General features: G+C 44.2%; 1 protein-coding gene across 2 annotated transcripts in view; it reads right to left on the bottom strand.

Annotated features, from left to right (window-relative positions):
* si:ch211-286b4.4 (uncharacterized) overlaps positions 1–12,761 on the bottom strand; it is a 57,555-nt gene that overhangs the window by 33,458 nt on the left and 11,336 nt on the right. For both annotated transcript variants that reach the window (XM_065024648.1, XM_065024649.1), the window contains exons 15-26: positions 8,964–9,122; positions 8,478–8,640; positions 7,620–7,723; positions 5,842–6,021; positions 5,311–5,523; positions 4,784–4,963; positions 2,702–2,893; positions 2,216–2,365; positions 1,922–2,025; positions 1,537–1,733; positions 977–1,197; positions 603–749 (exon numbers count right to left, since the gene is read on the bottom strand). In XM_065024648.1, coding sequence (XP_064880720.1) covers positions 603–749; positions 977–1,197; positions 1,537–1,733; positions 1,922–2,025; positions 2,216–2,365; positions 2,702–2,893; positions 4,784–4,963; positions 5,311–5,523; positions 5,842–6,021; positions 7,620–7,723; positions 8,478–8,640; positions 8,964–9,122 — 2,010 coding nt within the window. The remainder of the gene's footprint in view (positions 1–602; positions 750–976; positions 1,198–1,536; positions 1,734–1,921; positions 2,026–2,215; positions 2,366–2,701; positions 2,894–4,783; positions 4,964–5,310; positions 5,524–5,841; positions 6,022–7,619; positions 7,724–8,477; positions 8,641–8,963; positions 9,123–12,761) is intronic.

Raw genomic sequence — 12,761 nt, 5'->3', positions numbered from 1 at the left:
TCGAACACCTTTGGGATGAATTGGAATGCAGACTGCGAGCCAGACCTAATCACCCAACATCAGTGCCTGAATTCACTAATGCTCTTGTTGCTGAATGGAAGCAAGTCCCCGAAGCAATGTCACAACATCTAGTGGAAAACCTTCCCAGAAGAGTGGAGGCTGTTATAGCAGCAAAGGGGGACCAACTCCATATTAAAGCTTGTGATATTGGATGTTCGACGAGCAGGTGTCCACATACTTTTGGTCATGTAGTGACCCCAATTATTCAACAAACAAAAAAACATTACCAACATTATTAATTGTCAACTGTATCTGTATGGAATTACAATGCCAAAGGTTCACCAGCTCTGCGCAGTATATATACGCTTACAAAAAAGGGTTCCAAAACGGTTCTTCAGCTGTCCCCATAGAGAACCCTTTTTGTTCCATGTAGAACACTATGTGGAAAGGGTTCTACCTGGAACCAAAAATAGTTATTCAAAGGGTTCTCCCATGGAGAAAGCCGAAGAACCCTTTTAGGTTCTAGATAGCATATTTTCTTTCTAAGAGTATAGTACTGTTACTACAGATCTATTCTTTGCTTTTCTATTCTCTGACTAGACCTTGTGGTAGTGAGGAGCCAGGCAAGCTGCAGTAGAGCCCAGAGGGGCAGGGCCTGCATGCAGAGGGCGAGGGGGCTCCTGTCTGTTCACTGAGGGTCCCAACAGGACAGGGCAGGGGTAACACACACCGGGCAGGACAGAAGTGACCTGGGTGGGAAAAGGAGAGAAGCGGAAAACGGCTGCTGTGAATAAGTGCATTCACTTACAGCATACTAGTGAATCACTGGCAATGAAGCGTGTTGTATATGATGTGAATTCTATTCAAATGTATTGAAATGCATTACTTCACATTAAGATGCAATTTCTACATTTAATTTGAGAAGTAATAGTGATATTACATTCTATAACATTATGATTGTATTTGTTATAATCACCAGCAGGGCAGAGAGAGGGCTCTTGGGTGGCAGAGGAGGGACACATGGTGCCATTAGGGCAGGTGAGGCAGTGGGCGGCACCAGGGGCAGGACTGTAGGTGCCAGGCTCACAGGGTACCGCTGAAGCTGTGCCAACAGGACAGCGATGCCCTGTGGGGCACAGGTAACCATGGAGACCATCAGAGGGGTGGGTACTGGAGCTACCCCCTAGACACACATACCTAGGTAAGGAGAGAAAGAGTCAACCACAAACTGTAGAGTGTAGATATATACAATAGATGGCCAAGAAATGCTTATCTCAATCTGTATCTCTTGATTGGCTGATTTGAGTCTGTTTTGTTCCTTTCTCTAACAGCAATGAGCACAAGAGGAACATAAATTCAGTGAGCATAACAACTGCATTTTCTGAGTCATTTCCTTTCCTCTGTTTCCAGGTCAGTTGAGATAGAGAGATAAACTGCCAGATGAACTACATAAATTGTATCAGTTTTAGTTGCATTATGCTCAGGCATTAGCTGAGGGCTCCTCATTAGGAGACGAGCAGCATGTTTTTCTGTTACCCAGCACTACACGGGGCGGCATCCGCGGTCAGCGCAGGCCTGTCACAGAAGTGCCCAGGGGGGCAAGGCTGGCACTCCTCTACGCCCCTCAGTCCCAGGGAGCTGGAGAGAGAGCCCGGTGGGCACGGAAGAGGGTAGCCAGTGCCAGCTGGACAGTAGTGGCCACGGGGGCACAGATTATTACTGGTAGAATTCTGCTGGAAAACAACACAACGAAGAAACATGAATTCCTTGTATGCCGTTTGATTTTGATCAACTCCCCATCACAGTGTGGTAAAATGTCCCTTGTAGGGTACTTGGGTATGGCACGCACAGAAAGAGTCAACATATCAAAACGTGACCACTGTTGTTTGTGCCTCCTCATTCAATATTACTACAACGGTACCTCGTATTCAGTAGCATTGGGTGTGATGGCACCTGGGGGACAGTGGTATCCTGCCTGGCAAGGCCCCGTTGTCTGGGAGAGCCCAGGGAGGGCACAGAACATCCCTGTGGACATACGAGAGTATGTCTCAAATGACACCCTATTCCCCCATACAGCGCACTACTTTGGCTCTGGTCAAAAAGGAGTGCACTGGATAGGGGAAAGGATGATGTCATTTGAAACGCGAAAGATATGTTTTACCCGGAATGTTGAAACCCTAGTCGGTGGTAATGTATAGATCTGTGTAAGGTTCACCTGCAGGGCATGGTAGACAGTGGTCCAGGCTGGAGGCTCCAGGCTTGCTCTGCACTGTGCCAGGGGGACAGGGGAACTTCACACCCACGGCCAACCCAGGAGGGCAGTAGTGACCAAGAGGACAGACCACTGGATAGACCACCCCTTCTCCTGCTCCACACATGACATGAGAAACATTACACAGAATCCTACTAACGTATGAAGTGGAAAGGGTTGGTGAATTCTACCACAGAGTTGGCGTCAATTTGAACCAAAATTCTATGTCCAACGCAAGATATAGGAATTCAACTGGAATAACATGACCTCAAACCTGGTGGAAATACCACAATTGATAGGAATTAGGGAATATATTTGTTGTCAAAATCATTTCACTAACATGAAATATATCATCAGATATAATTAAATGTTAAACTAATGGCTGATCTTAAGGTTTTAAAATGACACTGATAATCCTGTTTGAAGTTGAAACCCAACCATCTCACCCACCCTGACAGTAGTAGCCATCAGGACATGTTGTACAGTTGTTCTGGTGGCTGTTGCCTGTCACTGAGCTGTGTGTCCCTGCAGGACAGGCCAGGGGGGTCCTAGTTCCTCCTGGACAGAAGTAGCCTGCTGGACAGAGGGCCTCCTCAGGACTACTGGAGCCCCAGTCACAGAAGAACCCAGGGGCACAAGCACCTACAAGGGTTTCCCACCATTAACACGAGGTCGAACATTGTTTAAGCAATACAGACATGACTCGTTTTTTATTTGGTAAAATGATAATTGCGCAATGATAACCTATGAGTTACTAGTTTGATTCGTTGGTATTCATTCAAACAAACTGACTTAATATTAAATCGTAGAAAAATTAGAACCTCTGCTCGCCAACTAACACTACCGTTCAAAAGTTTGGGGTCGCATTTTCTGTCCATTAAAATAACATAAAATTGATCAGAAATACAGTGTAGACGTCGTTTTTTAAATTTAATTAGTATTTTTTTACCCCTATTTCTCCCCAATTTCGTGGTATCCAATTGTTTTTAGTAGCTACTATCTTGTCTCATCGCTACAACTCCCGTACGGGCTCGGGAGAGACGAAGGTTGAAAGTCATGCGTCCTCCGATACACAACCCAACCAAGCCGCACTGCTTCTTAACACAGCGCACATCCAACCTGGAAGCCAGCTGCACCAATGTGTCGGAGGAAACACCGTGCACCTGGTAAGCCGGTCGCGGCCGGTTATGACAGAGCCTGGGCGCGATCCCAGTGTCTCTAATGGCACAGCTGGCGCTGCAGTACAGCGCCCTTAACCACTGCGCCACCCGGGAGGCTGTGTAGACATTGTTAACGTTGTAAATGACTATTGTTGCTGGAAACGGCAGATGTTTTATGAAATATCTACATAGGCGTACAGAGGCCCATTATCAGCAACCATCACTCATGTGTTCCAATGGCACGTTGTGTTAGCTAATCCAAGTTTATAAAAGGCTAATTGATTCTTAGAAAACCCTTTTTTTTATGTTTGCACAGCTGAAAACTGTTGTCCTGATTAAAGAAGCAATAAAACTGGCCTTCTTTAGACTAGTTGAGTATCTGGAGCATCAGCATTTGTGGGTTCGATTACAGACTCAAAATGAAAAGAAACAAACAACTTTCTTCTGAAACTTGTCAGTCTATTCTTGTTCTGAGAAATGAAGGCTATTCCATGCGAGAAATGCCAAGAAACTGAAGATCTCGTACAACGCTATGTACTACTCCCTTCACAGAACAGCGCAAATTGGCTCTACCCAGAATAGAAAGAGAAGTGGGAGGCCCTGGTGCACAACTGAGCAAGAGGACAAGTATATTAGAGTGTCTAGTTTGAGAAACAGATGCCTCACAAGTCCTCAACTGGCAGCTTCATTAAACAGTACCCGCAAAACACCAGTCTCAACGTCAACAGGGAAGAGGCGACTCTGGGATGCTGGCCTTCTAGGCAGAGTTGCAAAGAAAAATATCCTGTCCAGTGTCTGTGTTCTTTTGCCCATCTTAATCGTTTGAGATATGGCTTTTTTTTGCAACTGCCTAGAAGGCCAGCATTCCAGAGTCGCCTCTTCACTGTTGACGTTGAGACTGGTGTTTTGCGGGTACTATTTAAAGAACATGCCAGTTGAGGCCTACGTAGATATTCCATTAAAATATCTGCCGTTTCCAGCTACAATAGTCATTTACAACATTAACAATGTCTACACTGTATTTATGATCAATTTGATGTTTTTTTAATGGACAAAAAAAATGCTTTTCTTTCAAAAACAAGTACATTTGTATGTGACCCCAAAATGTTGAACGGTAGTGTACATATAAAAAATGTACACATAGCAGGTAACCATTTGTTCTTATCATAATAACAACAACAAACATCTTAAGACAAATGCCCTATGGGTTCTACTCAGACTTGAGATAAGTTGACTTACCATGGACTTAGGTCCAATTTTTGTTGACTTACTGTCAGTCCATGTTTTATTGACTGAAGTCCATGTTAAGTCTATTTACCTCAAGTCTGAGTATGGGCCCTCAGAGTATAGAGACAATTCCTCTGTACTGTACCTGCTCTGAATCCTAGTTGGCAGTATGATCCGAGGGGGCAGGTTGACCCTGTCCTGTTGTCGGTGGGGTTGGGCACTGTGGCCCTGGTAACACAGAGGAACCCAGGAGCACAGGGTCCAGTGGGCTCAACCAGACCCTCTGATCCACAGAACTGGCCCGCCGGACAAACCAAGCACTCCCCTGTAACCGCAGTGGAACAAACGTATGCATTAGCTCTGACACAACAAAATTCAATTTTATTTGAAGAAAAATAAAATAAAAATCAAAACATCATTAATACAAAGGGTTATGGCTTTACCATTTCAAATAAGGCAGATAATACATGTACGGCCAGGAGTTTTGTCCTTGTTGCTGCATTACCTGACCAAGAAAACCTCTGGGCCCTTCGGGCGCTTGTTAGAGATAAAGCTAGGGCTAAGAGTCTTTCCTGGTCAGCTGTTGGCTGTGATGAAAAACTCCTGGCCATACATATACCTTGTTTGGTCTGGAAAAACTCCTGTCCCTAACTATAGTATATTATTTCTCACCAAGGGATGTGAGACCCAGAGTAGGGCTGTAGGTGCCTTTGGGGCAGGGGTAGGGTTGGCTGAAGGAGCTCTCTCTGGGGCAGACATAGCCAGCTGGGCAGGGCAGAGGGGTGATGGGGCCACTGGTGCTGCCAGTTGTGTTGGTGGTCGGGCAGTGAGAGCCAGGGGGACAGGGCTTACACTCCCTCTGGCCCTCCAAGTCCTGGAACCAACCTACAATGTCACAAACAACATCAAATACTGTATGCAGTTTGTTTTTTGAGAGATGAGAACAGATGAGATACAATGAATGGACGTTTCACAGAGAAATCTTTACATCCGAATGTCATTATTTGCTCATCAAAAAGGACAAGTTCAGTATTTTACAACTGAATGTTAGATGGCTCCTTATCCTGAAAGTAGTCTATGAGCCAGGAGACACAGATTTCTTAAACAGCCAAGACAAACTAATCGTAGTAGTAGAGTGATGGGGCATCCGTACAATTTTTAAAATGTCATCAGCTCAAGTCTCTCTGAAGATCATTAAGTTACCATCAGGACATGGCTTGCAGTCATCGCTCTTCTTCCCTCCGGTGTTATTGTGATGGGTGCCAGCAGGGCAGGATGCAGGCACACTGGTCCCACTCTCACAGTAGTGGCCTGGGTTACAAACACCTCCAAATACACCTGACATCGGGGCAGCACTCTGGGACCCTTCCAAGCAGTAGAAACCTACAAATATATGGTAACACTTCAATTGAAAACTTCATAGCACATGCAGACCACCATAGTCCCTGTGCCCAAGAGCACTAAGGAAACTTGCCTAAATGACTACAGGCCCGTCGCACTCACGTCCGTAGCCATGAAGTGCTTTGAAGGCTGATAATGGCTCACATTAACACCATTATCCCAGAAACCCTAGACTCACCCTAATTTGCATACCGCTCAAACAGATCCACAGATGATGCCATCTCTATTGCACTCCACACTGCCCTTTCCCACCTGGACAAAAGCAACACCTACGTGAAAATGCTATTCATTGACTACAGCTCAGCGTTCAACACCATAGCGCCCTCAAAGCTCATCACTAAGCTAAGGATCCTGGGACTAAACACCTCCCTCTGCAACTGGATCCTGGACTTCCTGACAGGCCGCCTCCAGGTGGTGAGGGTAGGAAGCAACACATATGCCACGCTGATCCTCAACACTGGAGCCCTTCAGGGGTGCGTGCTCAGTCCCATCCTGTACTCTTTGTTCACCCACTACTGCATGGTCAGGCACGACTCCAACACAATCATTAAGTTTGCACACGACACAGTGTAGGCCTGATCACCGACCTGTATACAGCCTCGCTACTGTTATTTTCACTGTCATTTTACTGTTTTGTTTTTATTTCTTTACATCTATTGTTTACCTAATACCTATTTTTTACTTAAAAATTGCACTGTTGGTTAGGGCTTGTAAGTAAGCATTTCACTGTAAGGTCTACTACACCTGTTGTATTTGGCATATGTGACAAATAAACTTTGATTTGATTTCACATGCATAATGCATTCATACATACATATTGCATTCATAAGCACTACATAAGCAGTTGAAAGTGTTATGAGGTCCGGCCTTATGTAGGTGCCTTTCACACTGAACATGTCATATCAAACTTATCAAACATATCAAATCTGTCACAGGCGCCGAATACAACAAATGTAGACCTTACCGTGAAATGCTTACTTACTTACAAGCCCTTAACCAACAGTGCAGTTCAAGAATAGTTAAGAAAATATTTACCAAATAAACTAAAGTAAAAAAATTATAAAAAGTAACCCAATAAAATAACATAATAAAATAACGGTTGCAATATCGAGCACAGTCAGCAACACTATGAAGTCCTTCAAGTGGAATAATAGATTGAAAATGGAAAAATAATAGTGTAGCGACTATAACCCATCACATAGCTGTCTCAACAATGGGTTCGGATGTCTTGGTGTCATGGTGAAGGTGTTGGCTTGACAGTTGCTGGACCCAGGTTCGTGTCCCGGCCAGTACAACCCTTCAAAACGCTACTTTGGTGTCAGAAGTGGTAATGGTGCACATGAGGCCATCAGAGAGGCATGTACCCGTGAGGGACTTGGAAAAGAGAAGCGTGAGAACACGCTCTTCTGAAGGAAGGGGATAATGTAGCGACCTTAACCCAACACCTAGTGAACTCGTCAATAGGTTTGGACGTCTTAGCGTAACGGTAACATGGTATGAGTCCCAGGCGGGGCTCCCCCCCCCCCCCCAATTCAATACAATACTAATACTTAAATGCTAAATAAGTGTTGATCTCTCACCTGGCAGACAGGCTCCAGTGACTGCTTTAAGGCCTGGCTCTGCACAGTAGAACCCTGGAACACATCTACGACACTGGGAGGGCTCCGTTAGCCCACTTTGCTGACTGCAAGAAAATATACGCCCTGAACATTAACAAGGCTACAGATCTGTCAAGTTTTACCATCATGGCAGGTGGGTACACATTGTTACGGAATACTTAGAACTGTTATACACTATATGTATATTATAAAACATGTTTTAGTGACAATAATATTGGAAAGGATATGAAAATATGAAATCTATCAAAATGTCCCACACACGCTGTACTGCATGGCCAGCTGTGCCACCAGAGACTCTGGGTTCGCACCCAGGCTCTGTCGCAACCGGCCGCGAACGGGGAGGTCCGTGGGGCGACGCACAATTGGCCCAGCGTCGTCCGGGTAAGGGAGGGCTTGGCCGGTAGGGATATCCTTGGCTCATCGCGCACCAGTGACTCCTGTGGCGGGGCCGGGCGCAGTACACGCTAACCAAGGTTGCCAGGTGCACGGTGTTTCCAACGACACATTGGTGCGGCTGGCTTCCGGGTTGGATGCGCGCTGTGTTAAGAAGCAGTGCGGCTTGGTTGGGTTGTGTATTGGAGGACGCATGACTTTCAACCTTCGTCTCTCCCGAGCCCGTACGGGAGTTGTAGCGATGAGACATGATAGTAGCTACTAAACAATTGGATACCACGAAATTGGTGAGAAAAAGGGGTAAAATTCAACAACAAAAAATAAAATAAAATAAAATGTCCCACACAAAATGTAAATATGAAACATACTCTGACAATATCTTAACAGCTGCCTTTATTTTGTATAGATATCACAGGCAGTGGGTACCTGAATGTGCCTTTAGGGCAGGGCGATGGTACGGAGCTTCCAACAGGACAGTGGAATCCAGGAGGACATGGAGCACCTGTGATGTTGTCTGAGGGGTAGGGTTGAGAGGCGGCCCCAAAACACACAAACCCTGCACTGCATGGACCACTGGGGTAAATTCTCCCTTCCAAAAAAAATATTCAGAAAAACAATGTAAAATAACATGATTATGAACTCAAATGAACTGTTAGTGTTATATATACGGTATCTAGCATCATCCCTGCATGTGCTCTAGCCTAACTCCTATGATATTGTATGGCATGACAACGGACGATAGAAGAGTTGGCTAGAGCACATACAGTTTGGGTACCAAATGATAGCCTGCTATACCCTGCACTAATGGAACCCTATTCCCTATGGGCCCTGGTCAAAAGTAGTGCACTACATTGGGAATAGGGTGCCATTTGGGATGCAACCAGGGACTTATGGGATGAGGCTAATATATACCTGTTCCTTTACAGTACATCCCCGGTTCACACAAAGAGCATTCTGATTCGTCAGCCAATCCTGATAAGTTTCCATAGGTCCCGGATGGACAAGGATGCTGATTGGCTGTTCCACGTGGACAATAGAATCCTCTTCCGCATGGAACCAAGTGTGTCCTTCCTGGATTCAGGGTGGATGAAATCAATCAATGAATCAAATTAATTTTATAAAGCTCTTTTTTCAAAGTGCAAGTTGAACATTTATTCAACGTTTATTCACCACGTACAGAGTACATGTTCATCTTAGAAAGTAGATTGTCAGGTCTAGTTTTCCATTTACTTTGAAACTTTGAACCCCCCCCCCCCTCCAGAAGACCCCTGAGGCTGTTCTGCCCTCAGAACAACCTCAACATGTCAGAACATGGACTCTAAACAGTGTCGAAAGCATTCCACAGGGATTCTGGCTCATGTTGACTCCAATGCCTCCCACAGTTATGTCAAGTTGGTTGGATGTCCTTTGGGTGGTGGACCATTCTTGATACACACCGGAACTGTTAAGTGTAAACCCAGCAGCAGTTCTTGAACCAGTGCACCTGGCACCTGCTAATCTAAAGACGAAAGAAACACACACCTATTTAAGCGAGGTGCTGGCTAGCGGAGTGGAACACTGTAGGAGCTCAGAGCTCAGATGCAAAAATGTAATGTTCAACGTTTCGACAGACAAGCTGTCTTCATCAGGGTATAATCGCCTGGCACCTACTACCACACTCCAATAAAAAGGCACTTAAATATTTTGCCTTGCCTATTCACTGTTTAATAAAGTGGCACACATACAGTGGCTTGCGAAAGTATTCACCCCTTGGCATTGTTCTTATTTTGTTGCCTTACAACCTGGAATTAAAATAGATTTTGGGGGGGATTGTATCATTTGATTTACACAACATGCCTACCACTTTGAAGATGCAAAATAAAACATCTAAATGTTTCCCTTAAACCACTCGAGTGTTGCTTTAGCAGTATGCGTAGGGTCATTGTCCTGCTGGAAGGTGAACCTCCGTCCCAGTCTCAAATCTCTGGAAGACTGAAACAGGTATCCCTCAAGAATTTCCCTGTATTTAGTGCCATCCATCCTTCCTTCAATTCTGATCAGTTTCCCTGCCGATGAAAAACATCCCCACAGCATGATGCTGCCACCACCATGTTTCAATGTGGGGATGGTGTTCTCGTGGTGATGAGGTGTTGGGTTTGCGCCAGCCATAGGGTTTTCCTTGATAGCCAAAAATCCCCATTTTAGTCTCATCTGACCAGAGAACCTTCTTCCATATGTTTTGGGAGTCTCCCACATGCCTTTTGGCAAACACCAAACATGTTTGCTTATTTTTTTATTTAAAACAATTGTTTTTGTCTGGTCACTCTTCTGTAAAGCCCAGCTCTGTGGAGTGTACATCTTAAAGTGGTCCTATGGACAGATACTCCAATCTCCGCTGTGGAGCTTCGCAGCTCCTTCAGGGTTATCTTTGGTCTCTTTGTTGCCGCTCTGATTAATGCCCTTCTTGCCTGGTCCGTGTGTTTTGGTGGGCAGCCCTTTCTTGGCAGGTTTGTTGTGGTGCCATATTCTTTCCATTTTTAATAATGGATTTAATGGTGCTCCGTTGGATGTCCAAAGTTTCTGATTTTTTTTTTATCACCCAACCCTGATGTGTACTTCTCCACAACTTTGTCTCTGACCTGTTTGGAGAGATCCTTGGTCTTCATGGTGCTGCTTGCTTGGTGGTGCTCCTTGCTTGGGGGGTCGCAGACTCTGGGGCCTTTCAGAAACATTTACATTACATTTAAGTCATTTAGCAGACGCTCTTATCCAGAGCCAGAACACGTATATATATACACTGAGATCATGTTACAGATCACGTGACACTTAGATTGCACACAGGTGGACTTTATTTAACTAATTATGTGACTTCTGAAGGTAATTGGTTGCACCAGATCTTATTTAGGGGCTTCATAGCAAAGGGGGTGAATACATATGCACGCACCACTTTTCCGTTAACTTTTTCTTTTTTTAAACAAGTCATTTTTTTCATTTCACTTCAACAATTTGGACTATTTTGTGTATGTCCATTGCATGAAATCCAAATAAAAATCCATTTAAATTACAGGTTGTAATGTAAAGAAAAATAGGAAAAATGGAAAGGGGGGTGAATACTTTTGCATGGCACTGTACACAATCTATCTATCAATTGTCTCAAGGCTAAAAAAATATTTTTTTACCTGTCTCCTCCTCTTCATCTACACTGATTGAAGTTGATCTAGAGTTGATTTAGCAAGTGACATCAATACGGGATCATAGCTTTCACCTGGATTCCCCTGATCAGTCCATGAAAGAGCAGGTGTGCATAAATGTTTGTACACTCAGTGTATATTACCAATATAAAAAAATGATACATGACTTATTTTACATTTAGTTCATTTATCACTCTCTTATGCCGAGAGACTTACAGTTAGTGCATTCACTTTACGGTAGCTAGAGACAACCACATATCACAGTCATATTTAAGTCAACATTTTTCCTCAATAAAGCAACTATCAGCAAAGTCAACGCTAGTGAGAACAGACAAGTGCAATAAAAAAGGTTCTCAGATGTTTCAGGAAAATTGGCAGAGACTGTCCTGACATGGTCTTGAAATATATGTGAGTTTCAACTAGGCGCCAGATTGCAGGCTGATGTGGGAGAACATGGGAAAGTGAGACACGAGGCAGGCTGAGCCATTCTGGAAGAGTTTCAGGGGTTTGATGGCACAAGCAGTGAGCCAGCAGAGAGTTGCAGCAGTCCAAACGGGAGATGACAAGTGCATGGAATAAAACCGGAGGAAAATGTTTCTCAATCGTCGATAAAATGACTAAAACCAAATCGAAACTGTGTAGAAATGATGATGGACCTACATTTACAGTCTTGATGGATTATATTAAAATGTACCATGTTTCAAGTTAAACTGTAGTTTGTTTGTATCCTGTGTAGTGAACGATTACTGTTTAGTATTCAAGAAGTTTAGGTCATGAAATTGTATGTATGCTAATTTAGAAACCATGACCTAATCAGAGAAGAAGAAATTGCCAGTATCAGACAGCAGGGACAGGCCCAGAACGGAAGATGGATGAGGTGGTATTCTGGCTAAACAAAGAGGATAATGGACATTCCACAGGGGAGCCAGAGGGAAATTCAATGAGATCATAAAATGTATAGCTGGGGAGCGGACGCCTACAGTGGTGACCAAATGTTTTGAGAATGACACAAATATTAATTTTCACAAAGTCTGCTGCCTCAGTTTGTATGATGGCAATTTGCATATACTCCAGAATGTTATGAAGAGTGATCAGATGAATTGCAATTAATTGCAAAGTCCCTCTTTGTCATGCAAATGAACTGAAACCCCAAAAACATTTCCACTGCATTTCAGCCCTGCCACAAAAGGACCAGATGACATCATGTCAGTGATTCTCTCGTTAACACAGGTGTGTGTGTTGACGAGGACAGGGCTGGAGATCACTCTGTCATGCTGATTGAGTTCGAATAACAGACTGGAAGCTTCGAAAGGAGGGTGGTGCTTAGAATCATTGTTCTTCCTCTGTCAACCATGGTTAACACGTGCCGTCATCATTGCTTTGCACAAAAAGGGCTTCACAGGCAAGGATATTGCTGCCAGTAAGATTTCACCTAAATCAACCATTTATTGGATCATCAAGAACTTCAAGGAGAGCGATTCAATTGTTGTGAAGAAGGCTTCAGGGCGCCCAAAAATGTCCAGCAAGCGCCAGGACCATC

This window comes from Oncorhynchus nerka, linkage group LG11, assembly GCF_034236695.1.
Source record: "Oncorhynchus nerka isolate Pitt River linkage group LG11, Oner_Uvic_2.0, whole genome shotgun sequence".
Taxonomy (NCBI): domain Eukaryota; kingdom Metazoa; phylum Chordata; class Actinopteri; order Salmoniformes; family Salmonidae; genus Oncorhynchus; species Oncorhynchus nerka.
Note: the sequence above shows the minus strand (reverse complement) of the source record. Positions and strands in the feature narration are given on the sequence as shown.